The following is a 22,868-nucleotide window of genomic DNA, read 5'->3' on the forward strand; positions in this document are numbered from 1 at the left end:
CAGAATACAATACAGCAAGCAGTTAATTTACTGGTTTGTACTTTGTGAGAGGCTCTCACACACACAAGTCCTACAATACTATGAACACTCGTGCGAAGTGAGGGGCGCCCTCAGCCAATCAACTCATGCGCGTGTGTGCGCGCGCACACACACACACACACACACACACACACACACACACACACACACACACACACACACACACACACACACACACACACACACACACACACACACACACACACACACACACACACACACACACACACACACACACACACACACACACACACACACACACACACACACACACACACACACACACACACACACACCTTGTTGTCTGCAAACAGTGCTAAATGGCCAAAAGGTGCCATTGCAGTTATGCTGACTGTGGCAAACAAAGATTGCCTTTCAATTACTTGAAAGTTCTGAACTACTTTGTATACATTACATCTCATGTGCTTACACGGGCAAAGTGGGAAACCAACTGTAAATTAACCCCCCTGGCCTGCATGTGCTTGGTGACATACGAAACTTATTCTTGTACCATTTTGCTCATGCCTAGCAGTCATTAGCCAGGCTATGCCTGCCAGCGCCTTACGCTCCCAGCTGTACAGCTAAGCGCTAAATGCTGTTCTGTTACTTCTGTCTGGTACTGGGGCCCAAAGGCTGGAAACTGGTTAGTGATACTGCCGCTAATTGTTTGGACAGGGTAGGTGGAGGAAGTGATCTATTTTGTCCATTTCTGTAGTAGTTGCAAACTAAGGCAGATAAGAAAAGAGTTTCTGGTTGAGTTTCAGTGAACGATGGTCCTCCGAATCAAGACTCTCTCTCGCAAGGCAGATGGACTGCGATTGGAATCCCATCTAACGCTGCTGGGAAACATCTGCCAGAGGCTAAAGACATCCCCGTTTCAACTAGAGCCCGACTGCATTTCTTTATTCGCCCAACTGACATTCCAGGAAGAAGAGGTGGATCTCTCTCTCTCTCTCCCACGCAAGGCCATCCAGAGGACAAGCAGCCAGGTATATGGAGCACAGCACGCACGCACGCACGCACGCACGCACGCACGCATGCACGCACGCACACAACTATGGTCTACACTCTAGAGTCTACAGTCTCTATACTGGAGGCAAAATAAAAGGGAAGAACAAGCTCCCGATCCTAAAACATTACTCAAACAACACTGACGTTTGGGTAGCTTTAAAGAGCCACCTCTCACAGGGCTTACTGGCTGTTAAAATGTGTAATTAGCCACCAGTACAGGATTATCCGTTAGCTGGGACCTATACTTCTGTCCAGTGTGGTAACTATCTATGAAATACCTCAGCCCATGGGTCAAGGATGACATAAACACATGCCAAAAAGACTAGGCAATAACACGTGGCAATCAAAACAACAGCAACTGAAATAATAGCACCATTTAACAAAATTCACAAAGTTACTTTCATCCATTCTGCATTTAATTCATATTTTTCCACACTTAACAGACCCTACCAATTTTTTTTTTACCACTGCAAAAAGGTTAAATGCAAATTAAAAAGGTGGAAGGTGCCACTCACCTAGGTGGTCTCCATGGAAACTGTTGTCATGGGAGGTCCTCCCGTGTGGGGGCATGATGATGGGGTCGTGGTGAGAGGCGGGTGGTGGCCAGATCTGGCCGGTCTTCCGGACGCTGACGATGGTGGCCTCGGACATGACCACGTGGCCTCCGCCGCCCTGCTGCTGCTGCTGCTGCTGCTGCTGTCGGTGGTGGTGGGGGGGGTGGTGGTGGGGGTGGGGGTGGTGCCGCTTCTGAGACTGCGGCGTCGGCGGGCTGCTGCTGTCGAAGGAGTGCTGGGAGTTCTGGGAGTTCTGCGACGGCGAGCGGCTCTTCTCCCTGGTGAAGGGCCTCCGGAAGCCCGCCGTGGTGGTGGTGGGACTCGGGGACACGTGGCTGGACTGCCCCGAGGAGAAGTCCTCCTCGCTGGACGTCAGGTTCTCGTTGGAGCTGCAGTCAGGAGTGTAGCCCCCGCCGCCGCCTCCGCCGACGTCCTCGAAGCTCCCGGGGGAGTACGAACGCCGCGGCCAGGTCAGGAGGTGGTCGTCGCCTCCACCGTGGTCCCTCATGGTGACTCCTCCTCCTCTCCCGTCACCTCCACCACCACCACCACCTTCGCCCATCATCACCCCGCCGACGTAGACACTGGAATAGGCCTGGAACTCTGCGGGCTGACAGGGAGGAGGGGGTTGCTGTTGCGGCCTGCCCCCGTTGGCGGCTCTGGCCGAGGAGGAGGAGTGCCGAGCGTTGCTCGGCTCTCCCTCGTCTTCGTACTCGGCGTCGTAGCTGCAGGTGCTCTCGGTGGAGCGGCCCCTGTAGATGGGCCTGGTGCGCAGCTCTCCGGCCATGGTGGCAAGGTTCCCCGGCAACGAGTGCAGGGACCTCTTGCGCTCCATCTGCATGGCCTGGCTGCCCAGGGAGCTGATCTTGTCGGAGACTTCGCGGTCGTTGACCCTAACCAGACCTCGTTCGTGGTGGAATTCCATGTTGGTGTAGAACGGTGGCGGCGGCGGGGGCTGCTGCTGCTGCGGTTTGTCCTGGGCCTTGGCCACATCCCCTGCAGAGTGAGAGTTGGCACGCTTGATTCTCTCAAAGTTGGACCTGAGCGCCGCCACACCCAGCCCCATGCCTAGCTTATCTTTGGGATCGGTGGGGAGGAGGAGATCCTTATCCAGGGGGGGCGGTTGTTGTTGTTGTTGTTGGCTGGGACGACGGGGGGAGACATTAGAGACATTGGCCCCTCTTTGTTTAGACGGAGAAGAAGAGAGCCCATCCAGGTTGTCGCAGGACGTGGACTCGGCTTGCTGCTGCTGCTGCTGGGGCAGCACCTCGAAAGCCGACTCCACCAGGCCGTCTCCGTGGGAGGCCGACTTCCTGGCCGGAGGTGGCCTGGGTTTTGACGACGACCGGCTCCCGGGTGATGATTCTACCACCACCACCGGTTGGAAGCGGCTCCTCTCCCCGCTACATCCAACCTGTCCTCCTCCACCACCCGTCTCCTGCATGTGTGGCTGCTGGGGTAGGCAGTCACAGTCCGCAGCATCAGCACCACCACCACCACCACCACCGCCGCCGCCTTGCATCGACGCGGGGTCCATGCACCCCTCGTTGAGCGGGGTCTTCCTGAAGCCCCATCGCTGCCTGTCGTAGCTCTTCCTCTCCTTGGCCAGGAGCGTCTGCAGGTAGATCATGCGGAAGCGCTCCTTGTTCACCTCCTGCTCCAACCTCCGGATGGAGGACTTGCATTTCTCCAGCTCCTGCTCGATGCCCCCCACGGAGCGCAGCTCCATCTTCGGGGGCTCCGATTCGGGAAACTGCGCTTTCCACGCTTCGATGAACCCCACCGGCTCCACCATTGTTAAACCAGTAGGGTTTTCTCTCTCTCTCTCTGAGCGACCCTGGTTCACACAAGGATGATGTCACGGGTTCAGTGTGTGTGTGTGTGTGTGTGTGTGTGTGTGTGTGTGTGTGTGTGTGTGTGTGTGTGTCGCTTAACGGTCCAGTAGGATATTCGACACAGGAAAAAAGGATACGTATTTTGACAACAAATCCAATTAAAGTAGCCTACAATGGTTAATTACAAAAAATAAATCAATACATTTAAAAATATGCATGACTAGATATTGATAACCTAGCAGTTTAACGGTGTGTCGCAACTCATGAAAAATAGACCATGACTGCCTATTCAGAAGAATATTTGGGAAACGTATTATGAACCGATATAAGAATACAATGTTGTACAGCGGTTGCCTTTCTTCTCATAATATGCATTATTCCCTCCCTGCACAATATGAAGGAAAAGAAATCTCGGCTTCTTCGACACAATGACAGCATCTGTGCTGTGACCTCCTCGCTGCTATCGTTTGTTTTGAAACAGTAAGCTCCCATTTTTACTTACTTTCTATATCAATAATTCACACCTATAGAGATAGTAGTAGTAGTACTCCATTCAGGTTGCGTTGTCCATCGTTCATTCATATTAGAATATTCCCCTGGTGATGTTCTTCTCGCTGCCTGCTGGTAGCTCTCTTCTTTGTACCGGAGAGAGAGAGAGAGAGAGGCGCTCAAGGAGAATGGATACACAAAAAAAAGAGTATGGTCTCTAAACGACGACCACAGCAAAAAGAAGAGGAAAAAAACCTACAGAAATAAAAGCGTAGTCCTCTCGGCTGCTGCTGAACGGAATACTACAGGGTAGGTTCATGTTTCTTCGATCCGCGCCCGTTATCCAATTTTTTTTCATTGCACATGATTTGTCGCGCGGAGGACGTCTCGATCTCTCTCTCTCTCTCTATCTTCAGATTGTTCTTCTACTCTGCCTGCCTGGCTGGTGGTGTGTGTGTGAGTGACTGTGTGTGTGTGTGAGTGCGTTTCCATTCCAACAATGGGAGGGACCTAGACACTATGATTGACACAAGGGTATCCTTGTGGGAGAACTCGCCGGCTTTTTTTCCCCCAACTCACCGGGAGTGAAAATTCTTCATCAATGTTTTCGATGACGTCGTTATATTATGCTAAACATGCTCTCGCTCTCTTGCTCTCGCTCTCTCTCTCTCTCTCTCTCTCTCTCTCTCTCTCTCTCTCTCTCTCTCTCTCTCTCTCTCTCTCTCTCTCTCTCTCTCTCTCTCTCTCTCTCTCTCTCTCTCTCTCTCTCTCCTCTCTCCTCTCTCCTCTCTCCTCTCTCCTCTCTCTCTCTCAACTGGCGAGTTGTCCGGTATCCGACACAAGTGATCGCATTGGTTAAAGAGACAGGCAGCAGCAGCAAAGAAGGACCTTAGGACCATTAACTGTCTGAACTCACCTGGATTGTTCCTGGAAGGATTACAGACAGACAGAGACTGTACTACTGTAGAGACAGTTATTATACTGTAGCCTACATTACAAATATATGTCATCATATCGTGGCATTCAATTAAAGAACTCTCCGATCCAGTCGCCTTTGGAATCGTCAATCATTGGTGTTAGTTTACCCATTGTTGTTTTATAACATTACACATAACACGATATTAGATTATGTGCCTATAGTGCATCATGTAAATGGTAAAAAGGGAGGTAGGCTATTTGAAAATTGCAATAAACACCCGTTATTTGAACCAGTCTTATTTAATTCATCTCTCACACACTCTCTCACACACACACACACACACACACACACACACACACACACACACACACACACACACACACACACACACACACGGAGAACCAGCATCTCTCAACGTGCTACCAACATTTCCCATTGTGTGTGTGTGTGTGTGTGTGTGTGTGTGTGTGTGTGCATTTCCATTTCAACCAACAATGGGAAGGAGGACAAGACCGACCAGATTCTATGATTGATGGACGGACAGTGATGATCGCGCCGGACGATAAAGAGACAGATAGCTATAGAGGACCATCTGAATTCACCATGGATTATTCCTCCTCCTGGCTGGATTATCATTTATTTACACAGACAAATTACCTTCTATAGTTGTCACCATTTCGTTGTCCAGCCTTTCATAAAAGATAAATAAATAACAGTATAGGCTAATTGCCTACAGACAGTGGATTTTGAAGCTGCAACCCGTGAGGCTTGTGCGCCCTCTCTCGACGGAGAGTTGTAATAGCAACTGTAGTCTGTAATGTAATGGAACACCCGGGAATGGGATTAGAACCGATCGAGTCGCGACGAGTCCCACGTGTGGAGGTAAACCAGATTCTATACCGCTATAGGAGGGAATCCATAGTTTGTCAATCAGTTGTCATAAATTAATACCCAAAACCGGGGAGTCGGGGACCACAGGCGTGAAGGAGGAGGCGTGTGTCTGTCTACCTAAAACCGCTGCACTGCAGAAAGTGCAGATGTGCTAGCGGCATGGGTTTCATTAACATACGTTATAGTGGTTCTCAACCTGTGGGGCCGGGGCCGACCGGTGGGCCGTGAGGATATTGCAAGTGGGCCACCCCAAAATAATGGCAAAAACGCTATAGATTAGTAGATTGGGCCCATGGTAATGCAATCCTACTTGGAGTGGAGGGGAGAGAACAGATGGTGGATGTGAACGGAACACTGCCCTCCCAGTGAGCTATGCTGGACATGTACTGTAATTCTGCAAACTGTTAATAAATCAAAGCACCTCGCTTAATTTGTTTTCGCAGTTACTGACTGTATATATTATTCACAGATGAATGAAACTTAATGTTGCAAGGTGGTGATCTACAGTATAGCTAATGCTATAGCCTATGCCTATAGTGACCAGATTTGACTGAGAGCCTGCCATCCAGCTTTTCACCAGAGGAGAAAAACTGAATTTATTTTTTTATCCAAAATGAGTTAATAGCACAGACAGCCTCTTCACATACTAAGAGCATGTATGAAATAAATGAAATCGACATGTAAATATGAATTAAATGCTTAAACATGTATGGTGTAATGTTAGAGACCACAGAAGTGAACCTTTCAAGCCTGTTTTCTCAACTCGCTGTTTTTCTGCATAAGCCATATATCCAAAACTGGTGGGTCAAACTGAACAACCAATGTCAATGTTCAAGCTATGATTCCCTGCTTTCACATGACATGAAAAAAAATCACACCCCGTGTGAACTGAGTGGTGTAAGGTCTTAGATAGCCTGTCTGACGTAATGAAATCATGTCTGACGTAATGAAATCACACCCGGGTGAACAGGGTGAACATAGCAACCATGCTCATTTTTCTGCACAGACTAACAAAGCCAGTTTACGTAATGAAATCACACCCGGGTGAACAGGGTGAACATAGCAACCATGCTCATTTTTTCTGCACAACAAAGCCAGTTGTAGGAGTGGTTTACACCACTCAAAAAAAATCCAATGGCAGTCCCTCAGTCAAATTTTGTCACACACAGTATGTAAACAGAAATGTGTACAGAAATAGCCCAGACAAGATCTTTCATTTCCACCATCAACAAACTTAAAACAAAAATGATACAATGGTAGGCGGCATAGTATATAAATATATTAGTTTCTCTCTATTTATTGACCTCAAACCACACAGTAATGCATCTTCAATCATTGAGATAATGATCAGCCATTTACATACATAATGGTGAATGTTTGTCAAAGTCTACAGTTGAGAGGGCTATGCACAGTATGCACATGCATGATTTTCCCATCAGGACACGCCCCCCTCACCTAGACTAGGTGCTGCCACACTATCGAAAGAGCCGCGCACGTTCTCGGCTGCGCGCAGCTTAAATTCTGAGTTTTTAGACAGCTGGTGGATGGAAAAGAAGCTCCACCTCCGCGGACTTTTTGCGCGACGGCCAGATTCCCGGAAACGCTCTCCTCCGCGCAAAAAGTCTGCGGAGGTGGAGCTTCTTTTCCATCCACCAGCTGTCTAAAAACTCGGAATTTAAGCTGCGCAGAGCTTAAGAAGTGCGCAGCTTAAGACCGTTTTGCGCTAAGGTGTGGAGACGGTGACTGAGTGGCAAAACATTGAGCAGCATAGAGTGTTGGAGTTTGGAAGCGCTCGTTGGAAATCACTCAACCGTCCTGCGTACCACCCGTTTCTAAATGTCACATAATGCAGGAGGCAGCAAAATGTTGTGTTATTGAAAACAAGCACTTCCAAACTCTGACACTTAGAAAAATAATCAAATGCAGGGCATTTCTTGACAGAAAGTAGCCCATAACGTTTCTATGGTGGATTTTTATGAAACAAAAACTTTGCAGATAGAAAGAGGATAATTCAAGCTTTTCGTTCAGCTGCAATAAAGATGAGTTTAACATTGTTTAATGCAATCAGACAGGACTTTTCTGTTGAATGGGCTGTCAAGGCCAGAAAGTAGTTTTTTGCCACTCATGGGCGTTCCCGCATAACTTCCAGGTACGATATGTCACGCGCATACCCTCTATAGCCTCTGCCTCCCTATATGACCAGCAGTGTTGGGCAATATTACTTAGGAGAGTAATATGTTGTTACTTATTACTCCTTAGAAAAAATTATATTACATTACTTATTACTTGGAATCAAGACTAATATATTACATATTACTTTTGCGCCCACCCACACCCGCAAACAAACGGTGCTTTTTTCCCACAAAGTAAATAGGTATAATATTAGTTTTGTCAGAGGAATATACCTTACTCGTTACTGGGAAAAGTAATATAGGTATTACTATAGTAACTAGTTACTGCCCAACACTGATGATCAGATCACAGTTGTACTGCAGTTTATACATTGCATAACACAAAATAAGTGAACACTTGAGATTTTAGTATTAGTCATAGTCTCTTGAATAGTTTTCATTTCGTTTGTCACATTTTAGTCACCTGGAATGTTTGTGTTATAGTCTAGTTTTAGTTGACTAAATATAAGATTTGAATCAACAAAATCTAGTTGATTTAGTCAACTAAAATGGAATTTGGCGGGCCTTGATGCTGTTGTAATGACTGCTTTTACACTTGCTGAAAGTAGCCGATCTACAAGCTCGCAGTTGTGAGCTTGTAGATCGGCTATATTTTCAGCATGCAACCAAGTGTAAAATGACTTATACTGGATCTCTTGTCCACTAGTCCCTTCTTAACATTTTAGTCTAGCATTTATTCGTTGACGAAATTGCCAGTATATTTAGTCTTAGTCATCATATCTTAGTTTTCATTTAGTTTCCATTTAGTTTGTCAGTGGAAAAAAAGGTAATCGACAAACACAGCCACAATGTCAGTGAATATACTGTCTATTCCAACTCAAATAGTAGTAATGCATATACTGTCTATTCCAACTCAAATAGTAGTAAGTAGTAGTAATGAATATACTGTCTATTCCAACTCAAATAGTAGTAAGTAGTAGTAATGAATATACTGTCTATTCCAACTCAAATAGCAGACCACAAGTTGTTAGCATGAGGCATTTGTCAATGTCATATAATGTCATATTATGTTCTGCAAACGGCCCAAACATAAAACCATGTTTACCTATTAATATAACCTATGATACGCCCATCTGGAAAACCATGTATTTGTGCATAGTACAATGTTAAAATCTCTAAATATATATAAATCACAAAACCTACTATACAGCTGGAGTTGCATGCACAAGAATGATATAAAACTATATGGTCAAGATCTTCTTTCTAAATGTCAAACAGACCAAACCATATCATGATTGGACACAATGATCTTCATGCAAGGAGGAATGCATCAGGAGGATAGTGGAGGAGTTCCCTGCACACAAAAAAACCATAGTGTTATAATGTCTACAGGTGGGAACTGGGAAGTGACTACGGTATGTGGGGAATGGGGGCAGAGAATTGTGCTTTTGGACTTTTTGTATTAGTGCCGATAATGTAACGAATACTGTACATGAATGTTCATGTATACATGTATAGAGCAAGGGCTCCCAAAACTGTGGCGCGTGCACCCCTTGTGTTGCGCCAACGTGTAACATTAAAAAGTAGCAATGTCGATACGGTATCGGTGTCGACCCTTTTTGGTCATATCGGGTCATATCGGTATCGGCGAATATGCCGGTCTAAACCACCGATCCGACACAGGGGGTGTTGACAACTATATGGCAGGTAAATAAAGTGCACATTTGAGTGAGGATTCCGCTATATTAACACGAGATAAAATAAGTAATTATCTTTTTATTATAAATATTCTCTGGTATCGCTATTCGCTGGTATCGGATCGGGAACGGAAAAAAAGTGTATCGGGACATCCCTAATTAAAAGGGTAATGGCGGATTTATGGTGATATTTAACACAAACCGCAAAAGTCGATAAAACAAATACAACAAGACTGGGCGTTGGGGTCAGCTAGGTCAGGAGGTGCACAGCCCAAAAAGTTTGGGTACCACTGTAGTAAGAGGGTACGTGTGAGCACACACACACACACACACACACACACACACACACACACACACACACACACACACACACACACACACACACACACACACACACACACACACACACACACACACACACACACACACACACACACACACACACACACACACACACACACACACACACACACACACACACACACACACACACACACGATGAGGACAAACCCAGCCTCTGCATTTACTCTAAATTCAGGGAATGGAAGAGTTTATGAGAGCCAACCTAAAAAAGAAAGAGAGATAAAGTCAAATTAGTGAAAATTGTTACTTAGAATACATTTATTACATATTTTATCTGATAAATAAATCAAATACTAAGACAGAAAGAAGGCTTGTGTGTAAATAGTATGGCATACTTTATAAGCCAGTGTCAAAGGGTGTGGAAAGAACAGTGCACACAATAGAGCTCACTCATAAATGGTTTAGTCGACTAAATATAATACGATTTTAGACTAAAAATGGAATTATGGCGGGCCTTGATGCCGTTGTAAAGGACTGATTTTTACACCTGCTGAAAATAGCCGATCTACAAGCTCACAACGCGTCGCAGCGTGACGCACTGTGAGCTTGTAGATCTGCTATTTTCAGCATGCAACCAAGTGTAAAATGACATACTGTATCTCTTGTCCACTAGTCCCTTCCTAACAGTTTTTATACTCCAAGTTTCCCAGAGTAGCACTTCTTTTACTGGCCCAAATGGTTAGATATAGCCCTCTTCAGCATGGACTGTATAGGCTGTAGCTTGACAATTTGTTTAGGCAATATTCCTTTCCTATTGTATTCTTATAAAAGAAAAACTCAAACTACTTTATAAGCCCAAAAAAAAGGAAGATGGATAAGCTAAGTATGGACTATATGGAGATGCCAGTGCTGTGACCCCAAACAACACAACGTATAGAGAATACTGTAATAGAGGGTGGGGTCGCAAAAGTAGAAATCCAAGTTAGAACTGAATGACATTGGTTTGGCCAATATGTCACAAGAACGGGGTCATATTGGGGGTGGGGGGGTGTTCCTTTGCCCACCTCCGGGGTTCTCTTTAGTGAGGTCATGTGTTGTGTGGAGAAAGGAAAATGATACTCACTGTAGTGACAGGGCAGCCAATGGAAGGCATTAGAGGTAGAAAGTACACAGCTGTGATAAGTAGAACACACGGGTGCAGTGCCAACAAACCCAGGCTTCTACCTAAAGACATGCTTTTTTCCCCCCAATTAGGTTTTTTTCCCCACACATGGCTATTTAAAAGGTATATTCAGTGATTTCACTTAATTCAAATATCACTTTTGTTTTGTTGTGATAATCCTCCCTACTATAGAGTGTGCTGACCATATAAGGAGTTCCTCCCTGTCCCCAGGTAACCCCTGGTGTCAAAAAAAACGTAGGTTTCGTTTTTGGCTAGGTGGCCCAGCCTTCATCCAATCAGGATAGAGAGGGGGCCTTCCGCCAATCATGATCGAGCGGGGGCGGGCCTTGGTGCAAGTGCTGTTGGCCTGTTGCGTGTCAAATCACTGAATGCTCCTTTAAATAAATAAAAAACATCAGTAAAGAAGTTGTGGTGTTGGTATGGAGTCGGACACAGCGGACTCAAATGCAACAATTATTAGCTATAGGATATGCTGTGTATAACTTAGAGCTCTATATGGTAACCCCTTGAAAAGGGTCAAAAATACAAGATCTGTATAATAAATAGCCCGTGCTGGCCATGTTGTACCAAGCAGACATGGTCTGTACAGGATCTGTATTCAAGTATTGTATACAAAAACACTGGATGATCTCTAAACCACATTTTGTCTAATTCACCCTTTGTCAAGTCCCGCCCGTGGTTGTGCCCCTCTTCGCAGCCATTGGTTGCCGTTTCTTGGTTGGACAAAAATCCTTCGACTCCACTACCATTGAAATAAGGTGTTTTTCAGTCGCTTCGTATTGATATTCTGTGCATTCAATTCTCATTTTAAACTTGGTGTCAGTATAAAGGAACATCACAGGTGCAGCATGGTGGTCAGGGGACCTTGACTGGGCATATCATGTTTGGCTTTCTTTTCTCCAAAAATGATGTTTTAGCAAATTCAAACAAACAAGGCAGAAACAGGGCGGAGCAAGTAAATGAGCCTGCTGGTTAGTCAGTCAGTCAGGGACCAATCAGAAGGCTGACAAATGGTGAAATCCTGATGAATAAAGACAGAAAACACTTTGATTCAAAGGATTCACAAATGTATTTTCCTTTTAGCCTAATAATAATATTTTATTTCCTCATGTTTTCAACCATTGCTCTCCTTTGAATCAAACCCCATACCCTGTGGAGATGTCAATATTATCAACATCTATCCACCACACACTCTCAATAACACCACGCAAAATAGTTAGTTAATGTTGAAAATTAATTTAAAAATACAAAGAAACAAACATATCCTTAAAAAAAAAAAAACATTTAGCGGTAAGGACAACCTTGTTCCGTTTTCTGCACAAGCAAATAGGGGGCACACCTCAGAATACTTCAGAATAAACGGAATAATCTTGACAAAAAAGCATCTGGACATGAGCAAATATTTGAATATATTGAGGTAGCTGTGTTCTGCCTCGTGCAGAAAAACTTAGCATTTCAAAAATGGGGGGAAAAAAAACAACAAAATCACTAATATGGGTGTGGGGAGTACACACACACACAATTAAATTATACATGATAAAGCACAAAAAGTTCATGCTTGTTCACAGAACATGCAGCTTTCATTTTTAGATTGATTACTTTTTTTCCTCGAGTGGTGGATTCGGAGTCGGACGTTCACTCCCAAACAGTGTTGTTTTTGGCAGCAAATTTCTATTTTAGTTTAGTCATAGTCTTTCATATTTTAGTCACCTGGAATGTTTTAGTTAGTCTAGTTTTAGTCGACTAAATGCCGTAAGATTTTAGTCGACTAAAATGTATTTCGGCGGGCCTTGATGCCGTCGTAATGGCGTAATTTTACACTTGTTGAAAATAGCTACAAATATCTACAAGCTCACAAGTGTGAGCTTTAGTCTAGTTTCTACTAGACTAAACACTTTCTATCCGTTGACGAAATTGTCAATATATTTAGTCTTAGTCATAATAGCTTAGTTTTTATTTAATTTCCATTTAGATAAAAAAAAAGTTAGTCGCCGAACATTTTTCGTCGTAGTTTTAGTCGACAAAAACAACACTGCTCCTAAACCTTTCCCGTGCTCCTCTGCTCTGGTGTTTCGTCCACTGTGGGCTTTGAAAGAGTTAACGTTTACACTGAAGACGACACCATGGTTTACCATTTACAGTTGATTTAGTCTAACAAAATGTGTTTTGGTGGGCCTTGATGCCGTCGTAATGAGTTTTTTTCCCCCCACTCGCTGAAAATAGTTGATCTACAAGCTCACAACGCGTCGCGCTGCGACGCGTTGTGAGCTTGTAGATCGGTTATTTTCAGCATTTTTAAACAGAAGATAAATCATGGCATCCTCGGTGAAAGCTATTCTGGTCAAACAATTTACCAAGTAAAAAAAAAGAAAAAAAAATCATAATAGTATCGTTAGGTCCCTGTACAGGTCAACGGAATGCTTTTAAATAACCAAACTCGTGTTATATATGAAAAGGGAATCTCAACAAAATACAGAAATATGCCGTTGTATTGTAATGAAATGAGACAAATAATTAGAATTATCCAGTATCATAAAAATACATATTTAAAAGGCAATATCAACAATAATAAAAAAAAAAGAAATGAGCCTGACGTAGTTATGATTTTCGTTGAAACCAGCGAAAAAAAAGGTCCACAGCTACAGGAGTGATGATCTTCTAGTACTCGGAAAAAGACTCACCGAATATGTTCCTCTCCAAGTATAACGACTATTAAATGTTACAATTTTATATTAATTGATTTTGTTTTGTGTGTTAAACTTGGTCCTTCTCGTGCACACACTTGGCAGGCACACACACACACACACACACAAGCACGCACTCCAATTCCACACCAAAACACACACGCGTGCGCACACACACTAGCTATGCACACACAGGAAGGTGACCATGGGGTAAGTAAAGGGAGTAGAGTGGGAAGCGGGGGAGTGGTATAAGAGGAGTAGGGCATTCACTTCTAGTAATTTTTACTAGTAGACTAGTCGACTAGTTGTTACTACCTATTAAGTAAAAAAAAAAAAAAGTTTGTTTGTTTGTTTTGGAAATAAATATTTGTACATTTAAAAACTGTGTACATTGGCGACTATAATCTACCTGAACTATAATCTACCTGATCTTGAGGCCTACAAAATCAAAAAACAAAAAACAAAACATTTTTTTTCTCATCAACTAGTACCAACAATGTCGACTAGTGGATTTTTTCTTATGAACTAGTCAACTAGTACCAACAATGTCGACTAGTGGATTTACTAGTCGCTTAATGCCCTAAGAGGAGGGTGGGTTGGGGGAAGGGGGTGGCAAAAGTCAAAAAAAGATGTGCTCAAGTAGTCAGTCAGGAGGAGGACCAGAACATGTCGGCCATGTTAGTGTCAGTGCTATAGATCCAGAGCACCAAGGGGAGGGAGAAGGCCACGAAGGGCCAAGAGATTCCCTCCAAGCATGCAGACAGGGAGGCGGCGCAGCCCTTGTTGCTGGCGGCAGGCTTCTCCAGCTCATTACCGGTCTCCACGTAGTTCCTGGCGGCAAACTTCAGTATCTCGTCCAGGAGAATCACGGGCAGCGAGATCTTCATCACCACCAGCCACTGGGTCAGGTTCAGAGGCGTGATCTGGAAGATGATCTATGGAGAAGCACCCAAACAAAAACCCAGGGACTTAATGATTATGATTGAACACATTTACATTACATTACACACGACTGCATAAGAATAAGATGTTGTGCAGTATGTGTTACTTACGTACATACAAAATTACATTTATTAGGTTGTTTTTGACTACAGAGTAAACATATATTAAGCAATTTTACCATACATTTCTTTATTACCTTTATCATGTTTTAGTTCGTCAATAGAATACAAGTGACCTACAAATTAAAAAGCACCGCAAAGTGCCGCGCTACAAGCTTGTAGGTCTGCTATTTTTGAAAAATCATGAAAATGTGGCACAAATCTTTGAATATTATATTCTTTCAAAGCGAACATTTTTAACTCAAATATGTGCTATGTGTTTGAGAACGACATAGAAACATGGGTTTTTCACAAAACCGTCAGGATTTAGAAGACATTTGTGGAATCGTCCTCAGGTCTATATGGGCTAAAACTGAAATGGGTCTTATTCTACTTGCCAGTAAACCTCATAATAATAAATAGATTCTCACAGGCAGAGGTTCCACGTAGAGGATGAGGAAGTGGAGGGACATGGAGAGGCAGATGGCTCCCAGCAGCCACACGTTCTCCCAGGGAGGCATGCGGAGCAGCGACTGGTTCTCTGAAACACTAAACAACAAGGAAGATGAATTATTAGCCAGTGTTGCTTTTGGACGATCAGAAATCAGCAGAGAGTGAGCGACGTTTGCACTACAGTATGCCGAATTGAAGTGGACTCGTCCCCAGACTTTTTTTTTCTCTCCCTGGAAATAAAAAAACGTCTGGGTTTCCGAGGCTAATGAAGCCTTAGGTGGTCTTTAGACGAGAACGGTGTTCATAGGAAACGGCAAACTAATAAAGTATTGTTTGCTGGTGTCCCTTTTAGACGAGAACGGCGTTTTCAGGAGGTGAAAACGCAACAAACTGAAACCACCTCCCAGAGTGGAAATCTTTGAAAACGCTGTTTCCGCCGGTAAATAGGCAAAGCGGTGAATCCGCAAAACTTATGACATCATGGCTCACGTTGGCTCACCATGCATATGTTTATTACATTGATGCAGAGCCATATATGATATCCTACAATGAACAAGCCTCCCTACAAAGCGCTGCTAATTAGCGATGGTGAATGTAAAACCATGATGTAAATAAAATGCCTTGATAAGGCGGCAGCAGCGTTTATGTAGCCTAATGCATTATAAAATATATAACCATCCCGTGGCGTGCTCTGCCTGCATGCTCTGGGCTGTCTGTCAGCCTGTGTGTCACCTCGATGCGTTATAGAAAGCAGGCAGCGAACGACGGCCACAACCATGTTATGTTCTGGAAGCGCCATTCAAAACCCTGATAGGGTTGCGTGAAGGGGGGCTACCTGGTACTTCTTCTTGTATGTGGGTGACTGGTCTATTTGGCAGACCGTTACCGCCACCTAGCGACATTATAGCGTTTTCATAAAGTGTGCGTTTCTCGTGTAAAGGGTCAATAAAAAAATGAGAACGCAACAGGACTTTGCCATTTTATCTGGAGAGTAGACCATCCCCATCTAAAAGAGGCCTTAGCCACATAGTTGCTCCTAGACAGACGCCTCTGGGCAGGTCTTGTTTAGACACTGTACTTTACCTGTTGAGGGCATTGCACATCTCAATGGTGACCAGGACAGACAGGGCCATGGTCATTGGATAGGGAGACTCAAACACAGCACAGGTCACACCCTCAAAGTCTGGATTCTCTGGTCCACACTGGAGGAAGTGGCTCTGAGGAAGGACAAAACAACCAGAAGTGATTGTAAGTGATTATTTGTGGTCATGGGTCTCTATGTATGCATGTTCATATATATATATATATATATATATATATATATATATATATCCTTCAAGCCAAGGAGATGTCATTTTGTCATATCTACAGTATATGGAATGAGTAGTTGTTTCCGATACTCTAAGTAGAGTCATGCACAGCGCCTTCTCTAATGGTCCACATTTCGGTCATTTGACCATCCATCTTCAGGATAACTGACGAAGGTTGAATGAACAGCGTTTATTAACACAATCATTCCCGGGATTCCTTCAAAATAGGAGCTCTGGGGTGCCGAAAAGAAATGGCCGCTTTTACTCTGACGGAATGCGTACTGAACCCCTAATAGCTCCCGATGTGCAGGTTGGTGCCTTGCATGGTTTCCTCCACCATCGGTGTGAGAACGGGTGATATATAAATGCACCATTTACCATTTATTAGTAGGTGTACATTTATTTTTGGTGGAGCACAAGGATAATTACCAGCTGGTAAAAGGTGATTCTGGGACCATCCTCGGCAGCAACAAACCACCAGGAAGCAGCACCAACAGTAGCAGCACCCACATAGCCTAAACAAAACAAAAGATAAATGAAGACATTAAAGAAGTATGGATTGTCATTACAGCCAAAATAAATGCATTCCCAGACTCATCCGTCTGTAGACTAGCTGTCTTTGATCGCCCGTCTGGTCAGAGATGCCTGGATCGTTTTATTTTAGCCATTTTATTAGGCAATAGTCAATTAGTCATATTGCATTCCAACGTAACCGATTCCATTTTCCAGTTGACAGCTGTGAGCTTGTAGATCTTATGGCATTTCATTGATTATGAGTCATGATGACCAAACAAAAGTTTGCATTAGCAGTTATTTGAGTTTCATAAACTTGGCGAGACTGTGAATGCTCTGTAGGGACAATGTGGAGAAAAATCACTGTAAGCTTGTGCAATTTATGGCACAGTTATTGCAGCGTGAACAAAACATGACAAAATACACAAAAATCTGAATCAAAGACGTGATAATAACGTTCTTTGGTTCCATTTAGTCAAGAAGAAAATACTCATTCCACTTACATCCGATCATCAGATATCTGAAAAAGAGCCATCCAGAGATGAGCGGCTCGCGGGCGTTGCGCGGGGCCTTGTTCATGATGTCCAGGTCAGGGGGGTTGAAGCCCAGGGCGGTGGCCGGTAGACCGTCGGTCACCAGGTTGACCCACAGCAGCTGGACGGGGATCAAGGCCTCAGGGAAGCCCAGTGCTGCGGTCAGAAAGATACTACACAAAGTACAAGTATAGTTAAGAGGTGGGATAAAGCTATAGTGTAGCAGGGGGAAAAGAAAATGTCTGCCGTCTTTCGTGACGTCTTTACTTGCGCAAGCAGAGTGCGCAAGTAATGTGGTTTGTCCGGCACTTCGATGCGTATGCCGTGGTATTGATTTTGAGAGTGACGTAATGAAGATATGTACCAATGCCGGGGTATAACTGGCTCACGACGGTGACGTAATGAAGATGTACCAATGCCGGGGTATAACTGGCTCGCGACGGTGACGTAATGAATACATGTACCAATGCCGGGGTATAACTGGCTCACGACGGTGACGTAATGAAGACATGTACCAATGCCGGGGTATAACTGGCTCACGACGGTGACGTAATGAAGATATGTACCAATGCCGGGGTATAACTGGCTCACGACGGTGACGTAATGAAGACATGTACCAATGCCGGGGTATAACTGGCTCACGACGGTGACGTAATGAAGACATGTACCAATGCTGGGGTATAACTGGCTCACGATGGTGACGTAATGAAGACATGTACCAATGCCGGGGTATAACTGGCTCACGATGGTGACGTAATGAAGACATGTACCAATGTCGGGGTATAACTGGCTCACGACGGTGGCGTAATGATGTACCAATGCCGGGGTATAACTGGCTCACGACGGTGACGTAATGAATACATGTACCAATGCCGGGGTATAACTGGCTCACGCCGGTGACGTAATGAATACATGTACCAATGCCGGGGTATAACTGGCTCACGACGGTGGCGTAATGATGTACCAATGCCGGGGTATAACTGGCTCACGACGGTGACGTAATGAATACATGTACCAATGCCGGGGTATAACTGGCTCACGCCGGTGACGTAATGAAGACATGTACCAATGCCGGGGTATAACTGGCTCACGCCGGTGACGTAATGAATACATGTACCAATGCCTGGGTATAACTGGCTCACGACGGTGGCGTAATGATGTACCAATGCCGGGGTATAACTGGCTCACGACGGTGACGTAATGAAGACATGTACCAATGCCGGGGTATAACTGGCTCACGACGGTGACGTAATGAAGACATGTACCAATGCCGGGGTATAACTGGCTCACGACGGTGACGTAATGAAGACATGTACCAATGCCGGGGTATAACTGGCTCACGACGGTGGCGTAATGATGTACCAATGCCGGGGTATAACTGGCTCACGACGGTGACGTAATGAAGACATGTACCAATGCCGGGGTATAACTGGCTCACGACGGTGGCGTAATGATGTACCAATGCCGGGGTATAACTGGCTCACGACGGTGACGTAATGATGTACCAATGCCGGGGTATAACTGGCTCACGACGGTGGCGTAATGACGTACCAATGCCAGGGTATAACTGGCTCACGCCGGTGACGTAATGAAGACATGTACCAATGCCGGGGTATAACTGGCTCACGATGGTGACGTAATACAGATATGTTTCAGTGTCGGGTGGATTAAAGGTAATGTCTACCTGAAACCCACCTTTATTACGTCACCATCGAAAGCCGGTTAAATCCCGTCATTGATACATATCTTCATTACATCACACTCAAAATCAGTATATATATATATATATATATATATATATACACACACACACACACACACACACACACACCACGGCATACGCATAAAACAACCCAAGTGACCACAATATACTACTTTTCAACTTACAACTTACATATATACAACTTACATATACATACGTTACCCGTTAGCTAACCAATATTGAAACATTTTGTAAGTAAGGCTGAGATTTGAAAGTTTGTAGCGGTCGACGCACTTCGACAGAGTGCAGTTCTAGTTAAATTATAGGTTTACGGCCATACAATATTGGAAACCATGTGTCCAAAAACCAGTATTTTCTGATTACGTGTCTGTCACGATCAGTTGTGCTATTGTCACTACTTTTCTGTGACACTCTTGTACGATGAAGTAGTGCATTCATCTACCAAACAAATAGGTAGGTTTTAAAATCGAAAGGCTCGAACTGTGTTTTTTTAATCATGAATAATTGCCAGCCACAGTCTGTTCCAACATTAAGATCATAACAGGTGCAAGCGCACAAGTGCCTATTCCGATGCTAAAATGGTAAAATTACCAGTTTATTACTGGACTTTACATGCCAGTGGGAATGGGGGGGGGGGGGGGGGGTCTTGAGGTTGTATTTTTTGTATTATTATTATTTATAAAGCCCTTCCCTCCTCCCTTACCAAACGACCTCTCCCACATTGGAGGAGATGAGGTATCGGATGAACTGCTTCATGTTGTTGTAGATGGCGCGGCCTTCCTCCACGGCCGCCACGATGGTGGAGAAGTTGTCGTCGGCCAGCACCATCTCCGAGGCCGACTTGGCCACGGCGGTGCCTGAGCCCATGGCGATGCCGATCTCCGCCTTCTTCAAGGCCGGCGCATCGTTCACTCCGTCCCCAGTCTGAGAAGAGGAACGAGAGTATTGCAAAAAAAATGTTTTAGTTATAAGTCTCTTGAATAGTTTTCATTTTAGGTTTAGTCACATTTTAGACTCACCCGGGTCTTAGTGTGTCTAATGTCTAGTTTTTAGTTTTTTAGTCGAGTAAATATCATACGATTTTGGTTGACTAAATCTACAGTTGATTTAGTCGACTAAAATGTGTTTTGGCGGGCCTTGATGCCGTTGTAATGACTGTTTTTACACTTGCTGAAAATAGCCGATCTACAAGCTGTGAGCTTGTAGATCTGCTATTTCCAGCATGCAACCAAGTGTAAAATGACTTCTACTGGATCTCTTGTCCACTAGTCCCTCCCTAACATTTTAATCTAGTTTTTTTATGTGTTGACGAAATGGTCTGGATGTTTCGACCTACATACTGTACTGGAGATTACATTGAACAGGAAATCATGTACAGTAGGCTATACTGGAAGAACTACAAATCGACAAATTGTCTGATGGTGTATAGTTTGTTGGTGACATTTTCTCGGGATTTTTCACAAGCTACACTGTAGCTGTGAGCAGGACATGACAACACACTCAAGTCACAGGTTGAATAGCAATATAATCAAGTATTTAAAACCCATTTTGGGCGAGAACCCTTTTTGGTGTTTTAAGCATTATGTTATACTTTAGCTATTGAAAAATAGCAGCTCTACAAGCTGGTGCCGTGCTACGAGCTTGTAGATCTGCTATTTTTGAAACATTGTGAAAATTCTTTCAGAGCAAACGTTTTCAACTCAAATCTTTGCTTCTGGGAAGTCCCTGGAACAACATATTTTCAGATGGTGGTCGGCGGCCAATTACATATATTTTTGGAGGTCCTTGGAACAACATATTTTCAGATGGGGGTCGGCGGCCAATTACATATATATTTGGGGGTCCTTGACATGAAAATGTTTGAGATGACTGAGACAGAAACATAGGGTTTTTCAGAAAACGGTCATGATTTAGATTTGTGGAATCGAGCTCAGGTCAAAATGGGTTAACAGAAAAGAAAACTGATATCTAATTTCTAGCAAAGCCAACAGTGACTTGTCCGTACCATAGCGGTAATCTCATCAAAGGACTGCAGGATCTCCACGATCTTCGACTTATGCGAGGGCTCAACGCGGGCGAAGCAGCGGGCTTTAACCACCGCTTCCCGTTGTGCAGCGGGCGACAGGTCGTCAAACTCGCGGCCCGTGTAGGCCATGCTCGAGACGTCGTCGTCCTCGCGGAAGATGCCGACGCGTCGGCAGATCGCCACAGCTGTACCTGGAGGTTCAGAGGAACGCTAGATTGATCAGTATACATTATAGCCTACTTTCGCCCGATTTATTGATTAGTTCTCTTTTTTTTTCTTTTTTTACATCAATTTATCAATTTAGTCATTACAGGAGAATTCCATACAAAAGGCTTTCTTACCTTGTAGTTGTTACATCCCCACCAAAGAGGTCCAGGTGTTATTTTGTGCATTATTGGCTACCATAAGCCCTCAATGGGGGTTGGGTTTTTGTGCTAATTTGCTTATTTTCATCGAAATAAGTAGTAAAGTGTGCCACTTGGGATACTATTTTCATTATGAAGAGAGGATATATACAAAAGTAATTGATTTTTGAGCGATGGAAATAAGCGATTCATTGAGGGCAATTCATTGAGGGCTTATGGTAGGGGAAATAGCCAATAATGCGCTTTTGCACAAATTAACACCTGGACCTCTTTAGTAGGGACGTAACAACTAGAACTAAAGGTAAGAAAGCCTTCTAGTATGGAATTCTCCTTTAAGTGTACATTATAAAAAAAGTGTGCTCCTACCTTTGTTGTCGCCAGTGATCATGATCACTCGAATGCCTGCCTTGCGGCACAGTTTGATGGCGGCTGCCACTTCTGCCCTGGGAGGATCCAGCATGCCCACACAGCCTACAAACGTCAGATCAGTCTGGGACACACAAGAAAAGGAGAGCAATCCAAATCATTGACATTTCTCACTGTATTTCCCTTGAGTACAAAACAGTCATATCACGACAGTATACCCCCCCCCCACGGTTACAACTTAAACAGTCATATCACGACAGTATACCCCCCACGGTTACAACTTAAACAGTCATATCACGACAGTATACCCCCCACGGTTACAACTTAAACAGTCATATCACGACAGTATACCCCCCACGGTTACAACTTAAACAGTCATATCATGACAGTATACCCCCCACAGTTACAACTTAAACAGTCATATCACGACAGTATACCCCCCCACGGTTACAACTTAAACAGTCATATCACGACAGTATACCCCCCCCCACGGTTACAACTTAAACAGTCATATCACGACAGTATACCCCCCCCCCCCCCCCCCCCCCCCCACGGTTACAACTTACAATCATAGTATAAAGCCTATGAAACGCATGCACAGGTTCTCCTCTAGCTGTGTCAGAGTGTACCAATATTTATTTCTGGATAAAGCAGTCATTTTTTCCCCTCTCGGGCAAACCACTATTACTAAACAAATTGATGGTTATGTGAATATACCTTAATACATTTTAATGAATACAAATCACTTACCCCGCCATTTAATAAATGATTTTGAGTTGCTTTTTCTTTAAAAACCAATTGT

The 22,868-nt window shown here is 44.2% G+C and overlaps 3 protein-coding genes across 6 annotated transcripts in view; 1 reads left to right on the forward strand and 2 right to left on the reverse strand.

Moving 5' to 3' along the window:
• Window positions 1–4,328, reverse strand: part of bcr (BCR activator of RhoGEF and GTPase) — a 124,117-nt gene extending 119,789 nt beyond the window's left edge. For 2 of the 3 annotated variants that reach the window (XM_079524478.1, XM_079524476.1), the window contains exon 1: window positions 1,566–4,328. In XM_079524478.1, the coding sequence (XP_079380604.1) occupies window positions 1,566–3,399 (1,834 nt within the window). In that variant the 5' untranslated portion in view covers window positions 3,400–4,328. The remainder of the gene's footprint in view (window positions 1–1,565) is intronic. The other variant, XM_079524477.1, reaches the window with a different exon arrangement.
• Window positions 1–22,868, forward strand: part of ak3 (adenylate kinase 3) — a 465,380-nt gene that overhangs the window by 269,468 nt on the left and 173,044 nt on the right. The gene's annotated exons all lie outside the window — the stretch shown is intronic.
• atp2a2b (ATPase sarcoplasmic/endoplasmic reticulum Ca2+ transporting 2b) overlaps window positions 13,526–22,868 on the reverse strand; it is a 28,621-nt gene continuing 19,278 nt past the window's right edge. For both annotated transcript variants that reach the window (XM_079524492.1, XM_079524491.1), the window contains 8 exons: window positions 22,067–22,190; window positions 21,315–21,526; window positions 20,013–20,233; window positions 17,557–17,759; window positions 16,970–17,055; window positions 16,314–16,447; window positions 15,209–15,326; window positions 13,526–14,672 (listed from right to left, as the gene is read on the reverse strand). In XM_079524492.1, coding sequence (XP_079380618.1) covers window positions 14,385–14,672; window positions 15,209–15,326; window positions 16,314–16,447; window positions 16,970–17,055; window positions 17,557–17,759; window positions 20,013–20,233; window positions 21,315–21,526; window positions 22,067–22,190 — 1,386 coding nt within the window. In that variant the 3' untranslated portion in view covers window positions 13,526–14,384. The remainder of the gene's footprint in view (window positions 14,673–15,208; window positions 15,327–16,313; window positions 16,448–16,969; window positions 17,056–17,556; window positions 17,760–20,012; window positions 20,234–21,314; window positions 21,527–22,066; window positions 22,191–22,868) is intronic.

This window comes from Electrona antarctica (genome assembly GCF_951216825.1).
Source record: "Electrona antarctica genome assembly, chromosome: 16".
In the NCBI taxonomy this organism is placed as follows: domain Eukaryota; kingdom Metazoa; phylum Chordata; class Actinopteri; order Myctophiformes; family Myctophidae; genus Electrona; species Electrona antarctica.